At 37.7% G+C, this 21506-nt stretch overlaps 1 protein-coding gene across 6 annotated transcripts in view; it reads right to left on the reverse strand.

The window, feature by feature from the left end:
* The window catches only part of LOC142402915 (transmembrane protein 161B-like), a 61392-nt gene that overhangs the window by 7781 nt on the left and 32105 nt on the right, over positions 1-21506 (reverse strand). For 3 of the 6 annotated variants that reach the window (XM_075488876.1, XM_075488875.1, XM_075488880.1), the window contains 6 exons: positions 19150-19306; positions 7855-8006; positions 7190-7250; positions 5566-5706; positions 2667-2780; positions 338-512 (listed from right to left, as the gene is read on the reverse strand). In XM_075488876.1, the coding sequence (XP_075344991.1) occupies positions 338-512; positions 2667-2780; positions 5566-5706; positions 7190-7250; positions 7855-8006; positions 19150-19306 (800 nt within the window). The remainder of the gene's footprint in view (positions 1-337; positions 513-2666; positions 2781-5565; positions 5707-7189; positions 7251-7854; positions 8007-19149; positions 19307-21506) is intronic. The other 3 variants (XM_075488878.1, XM_075488877.1, XM_075488879.1) reach the window with 3 other exon arrangements.

Raw genomic sequence — 21506 nt, forward strand, 5'->3', positions numbered from 1 at the left:
TTCAATTCATGCTGAACAGAAACACACATCAAGATAAATGTAAGGCTTGCCAAGATATTTGTAAAGAATACTTCATGATGGGATCTCTTAGAACAACGGAGGAACAACTTAAGACAAAGCATCTGAATAATATGGATGATGCATCTTTGCATATTTTGGGTTGCAGAATTTTGCTGTAATGGTGCTATTTTTATAAAGGATATAGTTTAGGAAGCTTCATTCAAATTTCAGTTCTGGTGCCAAGGAAGACAACAAACCAGACGTTTTTTTTTCAATGAAAAAAATTTGCACAGACAGAGCACCCAAATATATGTAACTTTAGTGCCATTATACTTACCATTTTTTGTAAATCAACTGTACTTATTCTGCCAGCTTCCTTTTTCATCTGATCCACACATTTCTGGGCTAAATTCAGATAGGCTTGTAAGTGACTACGCATCATAGCCAACCGTAAAGCACACAACAGGATTATAATCCACAACCGCATGGTGTCAAATGTATCTTCTGACATTCTGTGGATAAAAAGGGTAATGTTGTTTTCCAAAGGTCACCTACTGCTACAGAGTTATTTGTTTGTATCAGCTGTAAAGAAATCTTTAAGCATATTGTTAAAAATAGTTACACACAATCCACAGTTACAGAGTTCATGTGCAAGTAATATTCACTTCTCCCTCCTGTTCTCATTACTGCTTGTATTGGGTTTATGTGGCAAGGTTTTGGTAGCAGGGGGGGCTACAGGGGTGACTTCTGTGAGAAGATGCCAGAAGCTGCCCCCATATCGGATAGAGCCAGTTCCAGCCGGCTCCAAGACGGACCCACTGCTAGCCAAAGCTGAGACAATCAGTGATGGTGGTAGCACCTCTGTGATAACATACTTAAGAAGGGGAAAAAAACTGCTGTGCAACAGCAGCCGGAAGAGAGGACTGAGAACATGTGAGAGAAACAACTCTGCAGACACCAAGGTCAGTGAAGAAGGAAGGCGAGGAGGTGCTCCAGGCACCGGAGCAGAGATTCCCCTGCAGTCTGTGGTGAAGACCATGGTGAAGCAGGTTGTCCCCCTGCAGGCCACGAAGGACCATGGTGGAACAGATATCCACCCTGCAGCCCTTGGAGGACCCCACGCCAGAGCAGGTGGATGTGCCCTGACCCTGTGGAGAGCCCGTGCTGGAGTAGGCTCCTGGCAGGACCTGTGGCCCCGCAGGGGACCCATGCTGGAGCAGTTCATGAAGAACTGCAGCCCATGGGAAGGACCCATGTTGGAGAAGGTCGTGAAGGATTGTCTCCTGTGGGTGGGACCCCACACTGGAGCAGGGGAAGAGTGTGAGGAGGAAGGAGTGGCAGAGAGAAAGCATTATGAACTGACCACAACCCTCATTCCCTGTCCCTCTGCGCCGCTCTGGGGGAGGAGGTAGAGAATTCGGCAGTGAAGTTGAGCCCAGGAAGAAGGGAGGAATGTGTTTTAAGATTTGTTCTTATTTCTCATTATCCTACTCTGTTTAATTGGTAATAAATTAAATTAATTTCCCCAAGTCAAGTCTGTTTTGCCCGTGACGGTAATTGCTGAGTGATCTCCCTGTTCTTATCTTGACCCATGAGCCTTTCATCATATTTTTCTCCCCCTGTCCAGTTGAGGAGGGGGAATGATAGAGCAGCTTGGTGGGCACCTGGTGGCTAGCCAAGGTCAACCCACCACACTGCTACTTCTTGGTAGCCCTATTACAGCATTAGATCCAAATTAGTACCCATTTGTCTGCAAACAAGAACAACTCTTAAATGCTTTAAATTCAGAGTAATAAAGACAGGACACTAAAAAGCAGGCTCTTTCAAATAATTCCAAGTTTTGAGATAGATAGTTCTAGATAACAACTTCAACTGCCTTAGATACATTGCTATAGCGCAACTCTCATTAAGATTAACTGAAGAGTAAAATGGAAACACAAAAATTATATATTTGCAATGTTTTACACAATAGCTCAGTGATCACAGTTATCTTAGAAGCATCTTTTAGATCTAGAAAGCAATAAAAGTGACAGCAAATCATATCAGTTTCAAATCTATTTGAATACTATTTTGAATTATCTGTTAATAAAGTGACAATGACAATCACCTATGCTACTTATACAATATTTATTTCAGATACAATTCTTCCTGAAAATTCTTTCCCTTTTTATGCTTTTAAATATTTTAGCTATCAAATTTCATATGGACTTCATCTACACATAGATTTTAAGACAAGTCTCATAGTACTAAGAACCTTAGGTCAGTTCTCATACCAATGTATCTCAATTGTCTTCAGTGAAATCATTTCTCTCTTACACCAATAGGTAACATGTAAGGTATTAGAAGCTGGCAATGAAGTGGTATTCTGTCCCTAGGAAGAACAACGCAGAACTCTGACACAGAGATGCCAGAAGATAGCAGCTCTTTGGGAACCACTGCCTTACCATTCTTCATCGGATTCAACACTCTGTGACTAATTCTCATTCTTCCTAAACAACAGAAGCCCTTTGCAGCTCAGTTGGAACTTCTACGATACCTTTCATGACAGATGCTAGTCACAGCCACAATTTTAAGTTTTCCATGGTGCTATGACTTTTACAGGGCAGTACTTAGACTTAAGGTTTTATCCTCAATACCCCAGAAAGAATTTTTAAAGGGAATCTTACAAAGGTACGCTCTCTTTGCCCAAAGATGGGTTCATAATGTAGTCCTTAGTGATTGGTTTTACCCAAAGTAGAACCATAAGTAAAGGAGCCAAGAAGTTTATATGTAGCAATGTTCTGGAAGAGAAAAAAAAAAAGGGAGTGGGTTATTAAATACAGTTACCATACTGTTGAAACTGGTGGTACAGATTACAGAAGAGTAATACAAATTTTAAAATAGGAGGGGAAAGGTAAATAAGAGAATTACTTCCCTTTTTTTATAAGTATGACTTAAGTCTCAACAAAAAAGTAATATTACATACTGTGAAATCACACTGGTTGTGGTTTAAAAAAAGTGCTCTCTGGAATAAATCAAGTGTTTTAGATATTCAAACAAAATAACCAAAGGAACTACATGCATTATACCACACTATAGTAAAAGACAGTTGTTGAAAATTTCCATATGATGGCATAATACCAAACCGCAGTAGCCATTACTGTTTTAATCTAGAGGGTATCTTAGATGGATAATTATGGAAAATATGCTGCTATATTAGTGAATTTTTTTTTCTTTATTAAAAATGTACTCAGATTAATTTCTATTATCTATACAGACCAGGAGAAACGCTTTTCACAGGTCAGATCATCCAGTTTAATGAAGATTTTTACTTAGGAACCCTGAGGAACAGTCCAAAGCATTTCAGTAACTTGTGAAATGAGCTTCTACTTATTTAAGACAGCCTATTGGATTAGTGGACTGCAATGTGCCAAAGAGTGGCAAGAACCACTTTGTGTTTATTTGAGTAGAGGGAGAAAGGCTGAAAGACTCTGGAAATTGAGTAAATGTGTAGGAAAATGGTACGAATTGATTAAGAGAACTCAAAAATATATACAGGGAAGGATGCTGCTAAAGGAAAACCAAACAGGTGATCAAAATTAAAATTGACACCAGATTATTTTAATTCTATTTTATCCAAAAACTTACTCCCTATTTATATATGCAAGATTCACGTTAATAATTTTGACCACATTACTGAAGTGGCAATTCATCATTTGCCTAATCTCCAATTTTTTTTTTTAAGTCACTGCTCCCTATAAGTCTCCCATTCTGTAATTATGGCTTGTGCCTTTTTTCTTTTACAAATGTATGACCTCATGTTTACCTTATATGGAAAGGCATTGTTTTCCCTGCACCCAAATTAAACAGCTTTGTATCAATGACATGTCATCCTCATTTACTACTCCCCTTTAGTCACTGTCAAACAGCTGCAAACAGTCAGTAATGATCTACTCATTGACAAAAAACACACCACTAAGGGCAAATACCGATCTTTTCAGAGCCCATTAGAAACAATCACTCAGCAATGATTCTTTGTTTATAATTGCATTACCTAATTACATTGATATCTGACCAAGTTTTAATCCATTTAATGTTATTTTTATATTGTTCCAGTTTAATAGTCAAAGTATTGGTAGACCTTTAAAAATAATTTGCTTGGTGCTGCACAATGTTATCTTTAATAATCAGTTCTAATATCCCCTAAACATCAAGTTAGACAAGATTTATTTTTTTCATAACCCCATACTAGTGGATATTAATTACCCTCTTAGTTCTTGATTAATGAAGTCCTGTTTCAGAGATTTTATATTTTTGCCTAAGATCTCATGTCCACAGATCAAGATAGATGTTGGAAAATCAGAGGATAGTTACAGAAAAGGCACAAGAAATTTTAAAATATTGAAAACCATAAAAATTAAAAACTCAGGAGTTTAAGAGGTGACTTGATCACAGTCTACACATAGACTGAAACTTAATAGCAGATACAACAAAAGTCAATAGCTTGCAGCTGTAATTGGATGCATTCAACTACAATGGGAGTGCAAGTCTAATACAAAGCAATTAGTTAACAATTTACCAAGAGTAAAGCATCCACTTTTAAACATAGTTTAATTTTTTAAACGGGGCATTTTTTGGAAAAAAATACACTTCAGTTTAAGCATAAATAATTTACATATCAGAAAATCTAATGGTTCTCTTATGAAAGTGGCCAGACTAAATGATCACAATGGCCTATACTGCAGAATTTGTGTCATTAACATGCATGAATTATTCAGAGGTTATGATCTATGAAAGACATTTGGAGTTGTTCCCTCAACCAGAGAACGATGAAGAGAAATAGTTAAATATAAGAGAACATTTTACTTCCAAACTCAAGAACAGCTGAAAATTAAAATGTTCCTTTAAACTGGTATTAACCTCTGAGCCTTATTATATATTCTGGGTCATCATAATGTAAGAAATACTGAAATACTGAAAAGGACAATTTTAATTTACTTTTCATTTTAAAGCCATAAAATCTTTATTAATTGAATGCACTTCCTATATGTTACTCTAATTTCAATATTTATTAACAGAAGTTTTCACTGAGTTTTAGATTCCCTTTTAATGTGTTTCAAATTGACTGCCTTTCTGAAGCTATTTCTTCACTTTCTGTTTTTTCTTTGTATCTTATCCTAATCTTATTAACAAAGGCCCATCTAGGGAAAAAAAAAAAAAAAAAAAAGGTCTCTGTGGCTGCACCTCTTCTTCCAGAGAGTTATTTAAATTTCCCAAAACATATGGGGGAAAGGAAATAGGAAGTAGAAACATTCATGGTGGATCTCTCACACGAGGAAAGACAAGGAATGCTTCTTTAACTCATATTCCACTTTTGAGGCAAAGAATGTAATAGATCGGCAGAGTGCAGGTTGAGCACAAAGAGGCAGGTCACAAGTCTGCTGGAGATATGAAAAGCAGGCAGCAACAGAAGTCTTAGTCAGTCACTACCTTCTTATTGGAATAGTTTGCTTTGTTTATTTTCAGACATTAAACTGAGATTTAAGACTGAGTAGCATATACCTATGTGTATATATTTTCTCTTACTGTGTTATTTTTTCTTTTGCTAAATTCAGAGCATCCAGATGCATTTGAGCCAGTCGCAAGCCAGGGAATGTCAAAAAAGCACCAATAAGTGAACACAGAACAGCCAGGAACAATTTGAAGGTTAGTTTAGACACAGGACCCCTAAAAGAAAAGAAAGGAAAGGAAATAAGCATTGGGGGGGGGGAAGCAGAGACTACTTTCAAATCAACAGTATCTAACATTTAATAAAAAATTAAAAATTAAAATAAATTAAAAATAAAATTTAATAAAAAATTAAAATTAAAATTAAAAAAAAACAAATTAAAATAAAATTAAACAAATTAAAATAAAAAACAAGCAAGTCACCTATTTATTTACTAAAAAGAATAAAAAGCTCTTCAATAGAAGAAAACCAAAACCTAAGCTACTTCCTACAAGATGTTAAATTTGTTAGCAGAGAAAAAAAAAAAAAAACCAAAACAGAATAATTTTATATTGTGATTAACAAGTTATGCAATAAAAATAGCTAGTGGAATGGATTCGATGATTATACTTTGAATAGAAGAACAGATACATCGCAAGTTTAACTGGTCAAAGGCAAATTTTTATTTTTATTTTTATTTTTAAGTTATGCCATTCAAACTACCAAGAGACACCATCATCAACTCAATCACTGCTGTAAACAGCCAAAGCACTGTGAATGTTTAAAAGGAAATGGACACAAACAGAAAAATTAATACAGAAATTAGTAAATTTGGAATAGTTTATGAAAAACAGAGCAAAGAAAGGTTAAGAAACACATGGAATTGAGTTGAAGGGTTTCTTTCTCATTAAATATCCATATCTATAAATGACACATTATTCTAAGTATATATTTGAAACTTCTGTTCCTCACAAATAATAATAATAATAATAATAATAATAATAATAATAATAAATCTATAATTCTTATATAATACTTGAGAATTTCCAAACAAGAATTCAAATTTGTATTCCCACAGTGATGACATACCCCATACAAGCATTTTGGATCATGTGTTTAAGGCAAGGATTGTAACAGAATTCCGTTTGCAATATACAGAGGCTGTCTATGACAGTGATTGTATATATAAGTAACATCACAAGCTATGGAACATTCCTTTGTCAGTCTATACAAAACTTGGATGTACTGTAGCAAGCAGATGTATTTGCCTAAGAGGAAAATACTATTATAGCCTGAATACATGACTGAAAGCCAAAATTTACTCCTAATTCCAACTTTATTGCAGGCTCCATCTGTAGCTTTTGCACTCTCATCCTCCTGCATACCACAGGAACTGCAAAAAATACTTATCTCCTGTTTTAAGCAATCTTTTCAAAGCTGAAGGGACTGTTTAAGAATTACCACGAGAAAGACTTTTATAGTTTTTAACTGTATTTTATGGACTGGAATAATTTTGGAATAAAAAGGGAATACACAAATGCAACTTAAGTTACTTTGTAAATATTGATGGATTATTTTCATTAATCCACCTCTTCACATTAATACAGAGATTATAAGTGTGTATAAGAGCAAAGCATGCAAGACAAATGCTTGCTAAGAAAATCCAAGTGGCTCAGTTATAAATGCAACATAATGAAGACCAATGTATTTCCAGAAACTTACTGGGATTCCAAACCCTGCTTTTCAAGAAACTGCATAGCACTTTCTGAAAAATTTGAGAATCCTGCAGAGACATTAATTATATGTATTTTATCACAGTACAAATATAAAATCTATTTTTTTGAAATAAAATGCTAGGTAACAGGACATATTTTAAACAATTTTTGTCTAGCATTATTATTATTATTGTTGTTGTTATTATTATTATCAAATTATATCTAGCATAGCTCTTTCATGTGCTAATTAGTATGCCACAATGCAATAAAACTCAGTTATTAACACAAACAGTCTTTGAAAACATCTCTGATATTTGTACATTTCATGAACATGAATAAAACATTCATTTTTAAGAAGGTAAGTAACTTTTTTTCAGTAGAGGAGCTTCACTTTACTATACAAGGCAAAATGGGTTAAAAATAAAACTGGACAGTAAATATAATTAACAAAGCAAACAACCTAGGTAAAGACTACACTATTTAAAACAAAGCAAGGAAAATATACAGGATATCCTTCAGAATCGACATCCCAAAGCAAGATTTCCTAAAAGTGTATTACATATAGAGTTCATTTAAATACAGATATTCTCAAAACCACCTAAAATGCTTAAAATTCATTTTTCAAGGAATTTAATCACTAGAGCTGTTGCAAACCCTGAAGAAAGGAGTTACCTGATTCGAGTCCAAACTCTAGATAGCTTTCTGTCACAATCAGGATTGCCATTGCTTTCACAAAGAAGAAGAAGCCAAAGGTGACACAGACTGATCTTTCACCTCCATCCTCTACTATGAAATAATGGGTGGTCAACGAAAACAGTATCTTACTATACAAGAAAAACGTCAAGGAAAATCAAGTTTGTAAAATAACTATATTTACAAATTATAAAGCTGTATTTGGGTCATCTACACTAAGACTGTTCTAAGATGCACAAATGCTTTAAAAAGTAATATGTATTTGGCCAATTTGAGGTTAATTATGCTTTACAGTATTGTGGGAGTTTAATAAGCACAGGCACACAATCACATAATGGGTAGCTAGGAATACACTATTCTGGAATATAATTTTGTTTTCATTTAGGCTTACTGATAGCCAAATGCGATGGTATTCACTATCAACCTGAAAATAATTAAACCAAAGTTTAAATGTAAATTTTACATACTTGTAAGAATTTACAGAAGTTATATCGAACCAAAAATAAGACAATTGTATCTTCAATGTAAAATATCAAGCTAGATGAAAAATATTCCATCAAACTACACAACAGTGAATGCAGGGAAGTGAATAAATAAATTTTTAACCACAGTGGAGTTATACATGTTCTGTCAGAATGCACAACCCCAAGCGGGTGTATTCAAGATTCTTCACTGCAAAAATGCAAAAATCCAGAGTTCAAAGGCAAAAATATAGCACCATTCAAGTCACTGCATGTTTGTTGCTGAAATAATCTTGGTTAAAATACTTCCTCAGTCTTGACTTAACTATATGTGAATGCATGTTTGTACACATGCATACATCCATACACACAAATACATATATATAGTACATATATATGTATACTGTGTATATAACATACATGGCTTTTTGTTCCTTTGGGGAGAAAAAGGTAGAAAAGGTAGAAAAGGTGTTCCTCCTCACATAAGTCCCTCTTTTTTTTTCTGAAGAAAAACATAGAAATTGAATTTTTTCTTCCCTCCTTGATTAAAGGCAAGACATTTTAGAAGACATGAGGTGAGAACAGAGAGATTTGTTGCCCTTTAGTTTAGAAACAAACAAAAAACCCCACACAATAAGCATTTAATGCAAAAGCTGTTCTCTCAAATGTCTGCTGAGCTTTCCCAAGTAGTCTTACAAAAGCTTCCAGGTAGTTTTACAAAATCTGTATCCTTTCAATTAGATTTCCTTTTCTTAGTTTTCAGGGCATCATGATTAGTGGAAGCAGCAAAAACTTAACTCTTTGCATAAGAGCAGAGAAGTTGTAAGAATTTTTATATATAATAAGTAAGCGTCAGAAAAGACAAAATAGATTTTTTGCTTTAAAAACACCAAAAGATTCTCTCTGTCACTTAGAAATATTCAAACATCAGATAAAGTAACTTTGTGCTGGTTTTGGTGAGGGAGGGCAGGAAACACAGGGTATACATACAAACAGCAGGGAATGGGATGCCCCAAGAAGCACTTCTATCAATAATGGGATAAAATTTCTTAAATATGAAAACTTCTCCTCACAGGAAGCATAGACCTGCCTTATAAGAAATAGTGACCAGTGGCATGGGATTGTTGCTTAGATTATTATGTGACTATTTACTAAGCAAAAAACGTGTGAAAAGATGAAACTTGTGTTTCTCTACTTTTGCGTGTATGTGTTCAAGATTTCTCAACGATCAAAGGTAATCAACTAGCAGCACATTTAGTATTATCTAGGAAAGCAAAATCTATCCCATTCTCATTTTGATAAAAAAGAGAGACTATATAGTCCGGTATTATATCTTAAGTCCTTTCCTCAATGCCATAAATATGAACATCTAAGAGGTTATCTGCTCTGTTATCAAGCTGTTTTAAAAATGTTTATTGAATATTCTCCTTTTTAGCGCATGTCTAAACATAATTAGTTCCAAAATTATACAGTAGATTAAGATAATTTTTTTCTAATACACTGTCAATTCTTACCTACTATGAGCTGCAGCCCATTATAATTGATTTTTTTTTTTTCAAATGGCAGGCGATATCAAGTCTATATTTAAATAAAGTACTTGGAGATCATTCCAGACATTACCTGCTTTAAATAACAAAAAAGGAAGACAGAAAAAATGTAAGTGTAAATTGTAACCATTTTTTTCCGCTACACAATAACATAATAATTTATATTTGTACTTTTTAAAACATTGGAAGTGTTTTAAGATGTAGATTATGTGAAAATCTATTTTAGGGTATCTATTCGGTAAAAACATTTGAACTGTCATCAGTTAATCTCTAAAGAAACCATGTGATTATGCAATATTGCACTTCATTAAGCAGCACACATTTAACATATGCATTGCTGCATTTCATCTATATGCAGAGAAGTACTCATATACGCACATTGGGGTGGCCTAACCACAGCATCTAACTTGACTCTTAAGTTTACAGTAATCAACTTAAACTCCCTTTATAGTTAACAGAAAGAACAGGTATCCCTAAAGGAAGACTTATCCTAAAAATAGGCGCAATAATAGGTCATACAGACTGTGTTCTGGAAAGGTCTGTTTCTCTACATTGACCATTAAAAGAGCATCAGGATGATTTTTCAACACTTAGAAGTTAGGCAAGATGACTCCCACCCTTATAAACATTTTAGTTTCTAGTAAAATACATAGAACTTTTGGATTCACAATTGAAAACCAAATAAACTCCTCTATATTATTTCTAATTGTATGTAGAGAGAAAAAAAAATAGTTTAAGGCTTCCAGAGATTATTTCCAGATCTGATGACTGACTTTCCCTAGATCAACCTTCAATCAAGTTAAGGAAAGTCTGTTGCTTTCCTTTGCTATCCCATTGATATAACTACATATGAAGACATTTTTCAAGAGTAGCCAGTAAAGTTTCCTAATCTACTAATGAAATCAGGTTACTTAATCAGCTTTTCAGATGACAGACAGCTTCCCAACTGAGAAGCACCTTACTTTTCCCATACCACATTAATTTTCCTAAATACCTTGCCTTCGCAACAGAAAGGATTGTGTACAGCACTGTTTAAAGGTTTACAACAGATAAAAAATTAAATAAGCTGACGTATTTGTGTGTTGTACAAAGACAATGCTTTAAAATGTCATTCAGTTGTTCTCAATGATGAATTTTAAATAGCTGCATAAGCAGAGTAGTTTAAATTAGACACGTGCTATTGTTAAGATAGATCATCTCTCAGTGTTGTCCATCTTCATTCTATCCTCATGCACATTCCCCCCCGCCAATGAAATGCTTTGTTATTTTACAAACTCATCCCTTTGCAAGTATGCCAGCTGCAACTGCTACATTTAAAATTGCGATCAACCATTTAATTCACTAATTTTGAGTATTTTTTCTGACAGAAGCCACCTTTCCAAATTTCAAAGTAATGGAAATCAGCAATCTGTGACTAGTGACTATCTGCAACAAATTGTATAGCAAGAATAAAAAAAAAATTAGTAACCAGAACATGTGACCTACAACACAATGCGTTTTCACAAACATTAAAGTTACTTTTGCAAGAAGTATTGCAAAACCTATTTTTAAGCCTAAATTCATGTTTAGCAGGTTGTGACCGATAATTTGTCTTTAAAAAAAACCCAAAAAACCTCAACATTTTTGTTTTGCAAAATCTTTTGTTACTCCTCTTCGTGTGCTGGAAACTGTTCAGTGTGTGCAGGCTATCACCATGAAAAGCCATCAATCAACTAACCCAGTATCCCATAGCCTTTCAAAAATATTAAATAGAGGGCAGGTGGTACAGCAGGTCTTCTAACTGCTGCCTCTAAGAAACATATTGTCATTGAATCTTCCTGAAAGTATAAAGCAATTAAAAACTTTATTGTTCTGTTCTGCTAAAACAATAAGAGAGTTCTCTATACCGAAACTATTTATCTGCATTGCCAACTGTGAGGTAACCAAGAATAGTCTATATTGCAGTCAAAAGGAAAGAGGGAGACACACGCAGACATTCCTCCTCTAGCTTTACACTGGCTAGGTTAGGTTGATCAGTCAGTACCAATGCAGATACAGAAGCTTGGAGTTTAGCATGGGCTGCCACTTGAACATTTACCCAATCCGACAGATGAATTCTGCATCTTTCACTGAGGTATCTGCTAATGCAGCTGCACAAATATTTCTGCACATTAAATATATTTAAAGCTAGCTTAGTTGTGCCTCTCAGAATTGCCATCAATGTAATGCCGATATACTCTAACCATGGAACTCAAGTACTAAACTAATGTATTACTCCTTTTACATTAAAATTCTGTTAAAACACAAATGTATGGACTAGTTTCCTGTTTGGAATTTTTTTCGGAGCATCTACACTACCAACATAAAAAAGCTACTGGTGGGTTACTGCACTGAAACAAAACATCTACCCCTAGAAGACATGGTCAAAAACATTTCCAATCAATCATCACTTCTATAAGCTTCTTTTGGCCGCTTTGCCAGCCAAGTCTCTAGTACAATCCAATACCTCTTAATATACAGCCATGAAACAGGGAAAAGCATCTGTCACCAAAACACAAAACTGTTCTAGAATTAATTCTTGACATATCACATTGGTTTCTTTAAATTTAAAATATGGGGGTGTACTGGGTTTGACTGGGATAGAGTTAATTTTCTTCATAGTAGCTAGTATGGGACTATGTTTTGGATTTGTGATGAAAACAGTGTTGATAACACAGGGATGTTTTAGTTGTTGCTGAACAGTGCTTACACAGAGTCAAGGCCTTCCTTATTTTGCTTTGCTTGCGCACGCAGCTTTTGCTTTCCCTATTAAACTGTCTTCATCTCAACCCATGAGTTTTCTCACCTTTACCCTTCCAATTCTTCCCCCCCATCCCACTGTGAGGGGAGTGAGCGAGTGGCTGCGTGGTGCTTAGTTGCTGGCTGGGGTTAAACCACGACAGGGGGGCAACCAAATATTTCAACAATTTATGATGAATCATTTCTGGTCTTGACATACTGAATTAGTAAATAGTTGTATGTTTTTAAGTATTTTCAGTATCCCAGAGGCCCAGTGTCAAAACACAAGAATGAACCAGATTTCTTCTGAAACCTCTTTTCACTCGCCTAGGTTACAGTGATCACAAGAATTGTTTCATTAATACTTCCGTATACCACTCCTTGCACCAACACCCCCCCCCCCCAAAAAAAACCCTGTAATGCCCAGAATAAGTTATGTTAACATATTTATAGAGATGTTAACTCTCTAATACAAAGTTCAGTTTAGACCATGCTCCCTGGTACTGCAGTCTTCTGCATTGTCACTAACCCCTCAAACTGGACAGGACTAAACTACTTCATCCCATCTGCCCAGAAACCACACAAACATTTAAGCAAGCCCTATTCAATATCAGGAAGCAGTGATTTCACAAGGATTTCTACAAAACCACCCACTCTGTGGAGAAATCTCCAATAAAAACAAGGTCTCTCTCATGCCACAGAAAAAACAGTAAATAAAAGTTGTAGGAAGTGGCAGAAAACCAGTTCCACCGTTTATTTCCTTTGTATAACTATTAAATGACTGTTCAACTATCTATTAATGGATAAGTAATTATATTTTCCATTGTATTCTCTCTTTCAAACTACACAAAAACATAGACATTTTTTGAAGTGATTCATTAAAAACCCTGGAATTTAGACTCCGCTGTTTGACAATGCATTCAAAACAAAAGGTAACACTTTTTACACAGGTTTCCAATTTCCCAGAATTTATTTGTGAAGGCTTAGTCCTGCATACAAGGTCATTCTTCTCCAGGCTTTCCCAAATTTGTGTGTGTTTTTAGAAGTGCCACATGAATTTTAAACTTTGAGTTCTCTATTCTTCCTCTTACCCCAACAAACTACCAGAATTTCTTAAGAATTTTCCCTCTAAAGTATATTGTCTGCTACCAAAAACTCAAAAGAATATTGATCCCTTAGCCAATACAAAAATCACACATGCTCAGGTAAAGAAATGCTAAAGCATGCAGTTAACTGTTCACAGTTTATTAAATAAAACTTAGCTTTTGGCATACGATCTTTTGATTTTAATACTATTCTATGTGATCTTACAGCTCAGAAATGTCATGCCAATATACACACTCAATTTAGTTTTGACCTAGCACAACTTGTCCTCTTACAGTGAAAAATTATTTGCTTCTGACAATGGACAAAAATCACCTGTCCGTCTCCACAGAAGACCTTACATTTAAAATCCCATATATAATTATGGGATTTGATAATCTACATGAAGATATTTAAGGTGTGAAGCATGCTTCCTGCCAGTGTCTCAAAGTAATTATCTTGTGGTTTCCTGTATGTCTCATAAGTTCTAATGTATAGAAACTGCAATATTTCCTCTCTGCCATACTTCCCTTTCAGTCATTTAAGAAAGCTAGTAAGAAAATATAGGCCAATGTGCTTCTAACATGCAGGATACTAGCTCCGTTTCCATCTTATCCAGCTGCAAATGGGCAATTGGATCTCAAACGTTTGAGCCAGATTAGGACAAGGCTGAAAATACTGATTTAGGCTCAATTCATATTAAAAAGGCAGGTCAGAAAGAAAGAATCAGGAAAAGACCCTAATATCTATTTGCATTTTCACAGTACTGAGACAGAAAAAGCTTGCACAGCCATGCATCTCGATTCTTTTAGATTTCTATGTTTGGTTTTGCCTCTGAATTGATGACCAAATTAAAGCAGTGATTAGGAGTGCATTTAAATACCACTGTAAGAATGGAACGTTGCAGTCTATTTTCCTACATAATCCATGCCAATATATAATTCACAATTTTGTCACCTAGAGTTGCAATTACTGTAGTATTATTTAAGTTGGTTACACCCAAGATTTATTTGAAAGATGAAGCAAATACAGGGCATTGTCATCAGTAAATTTAAGAGTGTATTATGGTTATACTATCTGAAAATTGTTTTTCCATTAATTATATTAACCTCCCTCTCATTCTCAAAATGGGAGTTGAAGGTGTTGGCTTGCATCTCTGATTTCTTAAGTAGCAGTTGCTTCTCTCTCTCTCCTTCCCTCTGCCACAATTAAACTAGAAATCCTGACTTCATCCAACCACATTAAAAAAAAGGCTGCTTAGTAACATAGCTATAATATCATTAAAGGTGTGCAAGAGCCAGACACTAATTTTCCTGTCACCACCTGGTAGGTTAGAAAACCACCTTTTGGATTGTGGATCTGTCTGCTGACAGATAAGAGTCGATGGAGAAATAATTGGTCTGGAGGCAAGCTACTGCCAGTTGGTTATTTCATAATGCAAGTCAACTCCTCCATCTAAGTTCTTACTCATTAAAAGGAAAATTCTGGATATCATTTATACTTCAGGCTATGTGGAAAAGGTACTACTGTCCTTATTGTAAAGGCAGCAGACACTTCAATAATTATCAAGTACAGACAAGCTTTAAGCATATCCAGAACTGTCAGTAAAAACTAACCAGAGTTCAAGGGGTTTACGTGACATCACTAGCTAGTGCTAACACCAAAAAAGATCACAATAAGAATCTCTATGGAAGAAGAGGCATTTCCACAGAGGAATCAATTTTGAATATTCAAGTGCTATATTAAGTCTGACTTAGCACTTTATCTGGTTATTAGCTGTTCAGGGAGCAGAGCAGTTGCACAAATTCATTTTCTAACTCACATCTCCATAACCTACTTTCTTCCAGGCCCTTATTACATTGCTTCATCACCTCTCACATCTTTAAAAGGCAACTTTCCTCCCCAAAGAGTAAGTCTGGATTGGTCTCTGAAAACCAGCTAATTACTACACAAGCATCAATGTCCGATACTGCTTTCTCCAGTACATCACAGCTGCTTCTTTTTATGATTTGATATTGCTTGTTTCCTAAATACTCTGCTTTTGTTTCCTTCAGTTTCAGAGGGGAGTTCAGCTTTTCACAGAACTTTGAAAACATAGTACCACCTCATCTCCTACAACTGTCTACACATTTTATTTTCACATAAACTTCATTATAAGTATCTTGAAGTTCTTCTAAAAATATGAATTCACGCATGCATCTTTGCAATAAATGACTGTATACAGTATTGTACTATTCAGCTAAGGGAATCATCACACTAAACATATCAAAACCAAAAAGCATGCAGTAAATTGCACACTTCTCCCAACATTTAAGTACTTTCTGGTACCAAAATCTCTTCCTGATTGCCCAGCTGGGCAAAACCAAATTAGTTTAGAACCATTACAGATGAGCACTAACTTTTTGTTCACATACATAAGATGCTTTCCATAAATAGTCTGGTATTAATCTTTAAGAGCCATTGATATCAGCATATCCAAAGAGCATGTATAGCATATACATTACCTGACAATGGCACTAGCATACACAATCCTTTTTCCAAATATTAAATCATAGAATCATAGAATCATAGAATGGTTGAGGTTGGAAGGGACCTCTGGAGATCATCTGGTCCAACACCCCTGCTCAAACGGGGCCACCTAGAGCCAGTTGCCCAGGACCATGTCCAGACGGTTTTTGAATATCTCCAAGGAGGGAGAGTCCACAACCTCCTTGGGCAACCTGTGCCAGCGCTCAGTCACCCTCACAGTAAAAAAGTGTTTCCTGATGTTCTGTGTGTCCTGATCTCTAGGGAGCAGCTTCATGCAGCTCTAATCAATTATTAAATGTGCTTACTCTTGGTTTTTACAAGTGAGTTTAAAACCAGTATTTCACAGTAGTTTTGGAACTATATTTTGCATCAAACAACACAATAAACTTGTCACCAAATTGCAAAAACTTCAAAGTTTCTTCCCTTGATAAAATTAATCAAAATCCATTCCTTTGGATTCAGCAGGGACTAAGTAAACATTCATGCCCAGATTCTCTGTTTACCTTACAAAGCTTCCATGTACATAGTGTGAAAATCTACATACATATATCAATTATATACAGGAGAAAAGGAAGCGTGTCAGAACATCTTGCCATTGCTAATTCACTTCAAGTACAAGGAAAAAGTAAGATGTCAGGGTTACACGGCTATCCAAACAAAGGAGACAATGTTTTGTAAATATTATGTCTACGGCTGCCCTTGGTGTGTTATCAGGAGAGCTAATAAAACTGGCTAGCAGGCAGAGCTCTGCCTCTCTGACATACTGACTGCTAGAACCTTTGAATCCTATGTTTTTGTCTCTGGTCTTGGGCCTGCCCTGACAACTAGCTTGGAGAGATCTTCCCCACTGGGAACACTGGGTAAAGATGTCTGGTCCCCAACCCCCTGCAGGTGCATCTGCAGAGGATGCTGTGGAAGCTCTGCAGTGGTGTATGGAGCGGATACAACAGCTTGAGTCACAGTATTCACGGGAACTGGGATCGTTACTGGGTGAGATACGGGAGAAGACTCAAGCCTTGATAGAGCAGCTCTGTCATCGTGCAGAGGCTCTAGAAAGGACAGGCTCTGCTTCACCTCCCTCAGTCACCCTCACAGTAAAACAGTGTTTCCTGATGTTCAGACAGAACCTCCTGTGTTTCACTTTGCGCCCATTGCTTCCTGTCCTGTCACTGAGCACCGCTGAAAAGAGCCCAGCTCCATCTTCTTTGCACCCTCCCTTCAGGTATTTGTATACATTGATGAGATCCCCCCTGAGCCTTCTCTTCTCTTGGCTAAACAGTCCCAGCTCTCTCAACGTTTCCTCATACGTGAGGTACTCCAGTCCCTTCATCATCTTCGTGGCCCTTCTCTGGACTCTCTCCAGTATGTCCAGGCCTCTCCTGTACTGGGGAGCCCAGAACTGGACACAGGACTCCAGGTGTGGCCTCACCAGCGCTGAGTAGAGGGAAAGGATCACCTCCCTCGACCTGCTGGCAATACTTTGTCTAATGCAGCCCAGGATACCATTTGCCTTCTTTGCAGCAAGGGCACATTGCTGGCTCATGTTCAACTTGGTGTCCACCAGGACCCCCAGGGCCTTTTCTGCCAAGCTGCTTTCCAGCTGGGCGGCCCCCAGCATGTGTATTGGTGCATGGGGTTATCCCTCCCCTGGTGCAGGACTTGGCACTTCCCCTTGTTGAACTGCATGAGATTCCTGTCAGCCCAATTCTCCAGCTTGTCAAGGTCCCTCTGGATGGCAGCATGACTCTCTGGCATATCAGCTGCTCCTCTCAGTTTGGTGTCATCTGCAAATGGCTGGGGGTACACTCTGCCCCATCATCCAGATCATTAATGAAGATGTCAAACAGGACTGGATCCAGTATTGACCCCTGGGGTATACCACTAGTTACTGCCTGTACTGGGAGGCTTGTGGAAGACATTGTATTCGAGGAGTTCATGATCTTGAATAGGCCATGTCTGCTCTATTGGGCCTTTTACTTAGGGCTTGAGAAGCCCGTATGTTAGTAATATAATCTCTAATTTATAATATCTTTGAGAAAGGTATTCAGCATTGACCCCTGGGGTACACCGCTAGTCACTGGCTTCCAACTAGACTTTGCGCTGCTACTGATCACCATCCTCTGGGCCCAGCCATTCAGCCAGTTTTCAGTCCGCCTCACCGTCTGCTCATCCAGCCCATACATCAACAGCTTCTCCATGAGGATCTTAAGGGAGACAGGGTCAAAGGCCTTCCTGAAGTCCAGGTAGACAATATCCACTGCTCTCCCCTCATCTACCAAGCCAGGCATTTCACCATAGAAGGTTATCAGGTTGGTCAAGCAAGACTTCCCCTTGGTGAAGCCATGCTGACTACTCCTGGTGATTTTTCTTGTCCTTCATATGCCTGGAAATGGTTTCCAGGATTAGCTGCTCCATCACCTTCCCAGAGATCAAGGTGAGGCTTACCGGCCTGTAGTTCCCTGGGTCCTCCTTCTTGCCCTTCTCGAAGATAGGAGTGACATTTGCTTTCCTCCAGTCTTCGGGCACTTCTCCCAACCGCCATGATCGATCAAAGATAATCAAGAGTGGCCTAGCAATGACATCTGCCAGCTCCCTCAGCAGTCGTGGGTGCATCCCATCAGGGCCCACGGACTTATGTATGTCTGGTTTTCTTAAGTATTCCCTGACCTGATCCTCTTCCACCAAGGGTACATCTTCCTTGCTCCAGACTTTCCTTCTGGTCTCTTGGGCCTGGGATTCCTGAAGGCCGGTCTTCCTAGTAAAGACTAAGGCAAAGACAGTGATAAATATATATTTATTTATTCTGCAGATCAACAATACACAGATTTCTATGAATTGAAGAATGATGTAAGCTATTTGGAACAGATAGAATTATTTTAAAAAACAGTAAAGGATACACTGCAAAGGCCAAGACAAGCAGACACCAAACTACACTGATATTCATTTCTTGTGAGGGCTTCATGATACTGCAATAGGCTTCAGTCACCACATACACAACTGTAGCTGCAACAGTGAAATCCACCAGCCACTGATATTCAGGAAAATAATGCAATGCTGAAAAATACAAGTTTGCAAATCTTAAAAGTACAATGATATTTTTAAGGCAATTACCAACATATACAAAAAGGGATGACAATTAAAAATTATTTTCAAATAATTGAGGTCTAGATCCAATCTAGATCCAGATTATCCAAGTTAAGAGCCACTTATTTTTTCACTCAGCAACCTCTCCTTTTAACCTGAACTTCACTCTTCACCTCTGTTGCTTGATACTGGAATACCACTCAATAATTTATAAGGTTACAAGATTTTACTATTTTATCATCTCAGCTTTTATGCATTAACCTGCTAACTTAAAAAATCATGGCTAATTTAGATCTCAAAATCAAGATAAAAAATGGTTATCCACTGAAGTCTAGCTACAATTCTAGGTAAGAGTTTTGATTCTCTGTTTAAGATTAAAAGCTCATTGACAATCTTTTAATGTACTATATATAATTGCTTCCTCTTTTTCTTTAAAAAAACCAAACTTAAAACATTGATGGTTTGTTCTTCAAGATTTTGATAACATCTCTTGCATAGCAATAACTCATTGTGTAAACGCCATCCTAAACATTCTGGGGAACATACTGTGTTCCATGCAGGTTGGGTGATTTAAAAAGAGAGAGTTTTTTCTTTCTCCCATAGATGCTAGGAACTGCAAAGAACAATTCTTGAACAACGAAGTGCAGTCTGCCCCTCTGTATTGGGTTTGCGTGGCAAGGTTTTGGTAGCAGGGGGGGCTACAGGGGTGGCTTCTGTGAGAAGTTGCTAGAAGCTTCCCCCATGTCCGATAGAGCCAATGCCAGTTGGCTCCAAGACGGACCCGCCGCTGGCCAAGGCTGAGACAATCAGCAACGGTGGTAGCGCCTCTGTGATAACATATTCAAGAAGGGGGGAAAAATTTCCGCGCAACAGCAGCCGGAAGAGAGGAGTGAGAATATGTGAGAGAAACAACTCTGCAGACACCAAGGTCAGTGAAGAAGGAGGGGGAGGAGGTGCTCCAGGCGCCAGAGCAGAGATTCCCCTGCAGCCCATGGTGAAGACCATGGTGAGGCAGGCTGTCCCCCTGCAGCCCATGGGGGTCCGTGGTGGAGCAGATATCCACCTGCAGCCCTTGGAGGACCCCAGGCTGGAGCAGGCGGATGCGCCCGAAGGAGGCTGTGATCCCATGGGCAGCCAGTGCTGGAGCAGGCTCCTGGCAGGAACTGCAGCCCCATGGAGAGAGGAGCCCATGCTGGAGCAGGTTTGCTGGCAGGACTTGTGACCCCATGGGGGACCCACACTGGAGCAGTCTGTTCCTGAAGGACTGCACTCTGTGGAAAGGACACGTGGAAAGGACCCACGCAGGAGCAGTTCGTGAAGAACTGCAGCCCATGGGAAGGACCCACGTTGCAAAAGTTCGGGAAGGACTGTCTCCCGTGGGAGGGACCCCACACTGGAGCAGGGGAAAAGCGAGAGGAGGAAGGAGTGGCAGACACAACGTGTGATGAACTGACCGCAACCCCCATTCCCCGTCCCCCTGCGCCGCTCGAGGGGGAGGAGGTAGAGAAATCGGGAGTGAAGTTGAGCCTGGGAAGAAGGGAGGGTGGGGGGAAGGCATTTTAAAATTCGGTTTTATTCCTCATTATCCTACTCTGATTTGATTGGTAATAAATTAAATTAATTTCCCCAAGTCGAGTCTGGTTTTGCCCGTGATGGTAATTGCTGAGTGATCTCTCCCTGTCCTTATCTCGACCCATGAGCCTTTCATTATATTTTTTCTCTCCCCTGTCCAGCTGAGGAGGGGGAGTGATAGAGCAGTTTGGTGGGCACCTGGTGGCTAGCCAAGGTCAACCCACCACACCCTCTCAAACACCTTCCTACATCAATGAGGTTAAAAAGTCACAGAATATTACTGAGCATTTGTCTTTTGACTACAAGGTATCTGATGTCAAAAACATGAAATTGGTTGAACTCAGGTATTTCAATGAAAGTCTGATATTTATTTTGAAATAACTATTTGGTTAGATTTAACATATATTTGCATATATAACTTTTTAAAGATACTTAAACCCTACACTTTTTCAGTATCTATAAACTGATGCTTGTTTTATTCTCGGGGAGACCCATTAATGCTATTACTTGAAGCAAATAACACTAATTGAAAATTGTGAATGCTTTGCTTACATGCCAGTTTTAAAAAGCTGTGCGTTTCTGTTACAGGTCTTTTCAG

This window comes from Mycteria americana, assembly GCF_035582795.1.
Source record: "Mycteria americana isolate JAX WOST 10 ecotype Jacksonville Zoo and Gardens chromosome Z unlocalized genomic scaffold, USCA_MyAme_1.0 Scaffold_18, whole genome shotgun sequence".
NCBI classification, from domain to species: Eukaryota; Metazoa; Chordata; class Aves; order Ciconiiformes; family Ciconiidae; genus Mycteria; species Mycteria americana.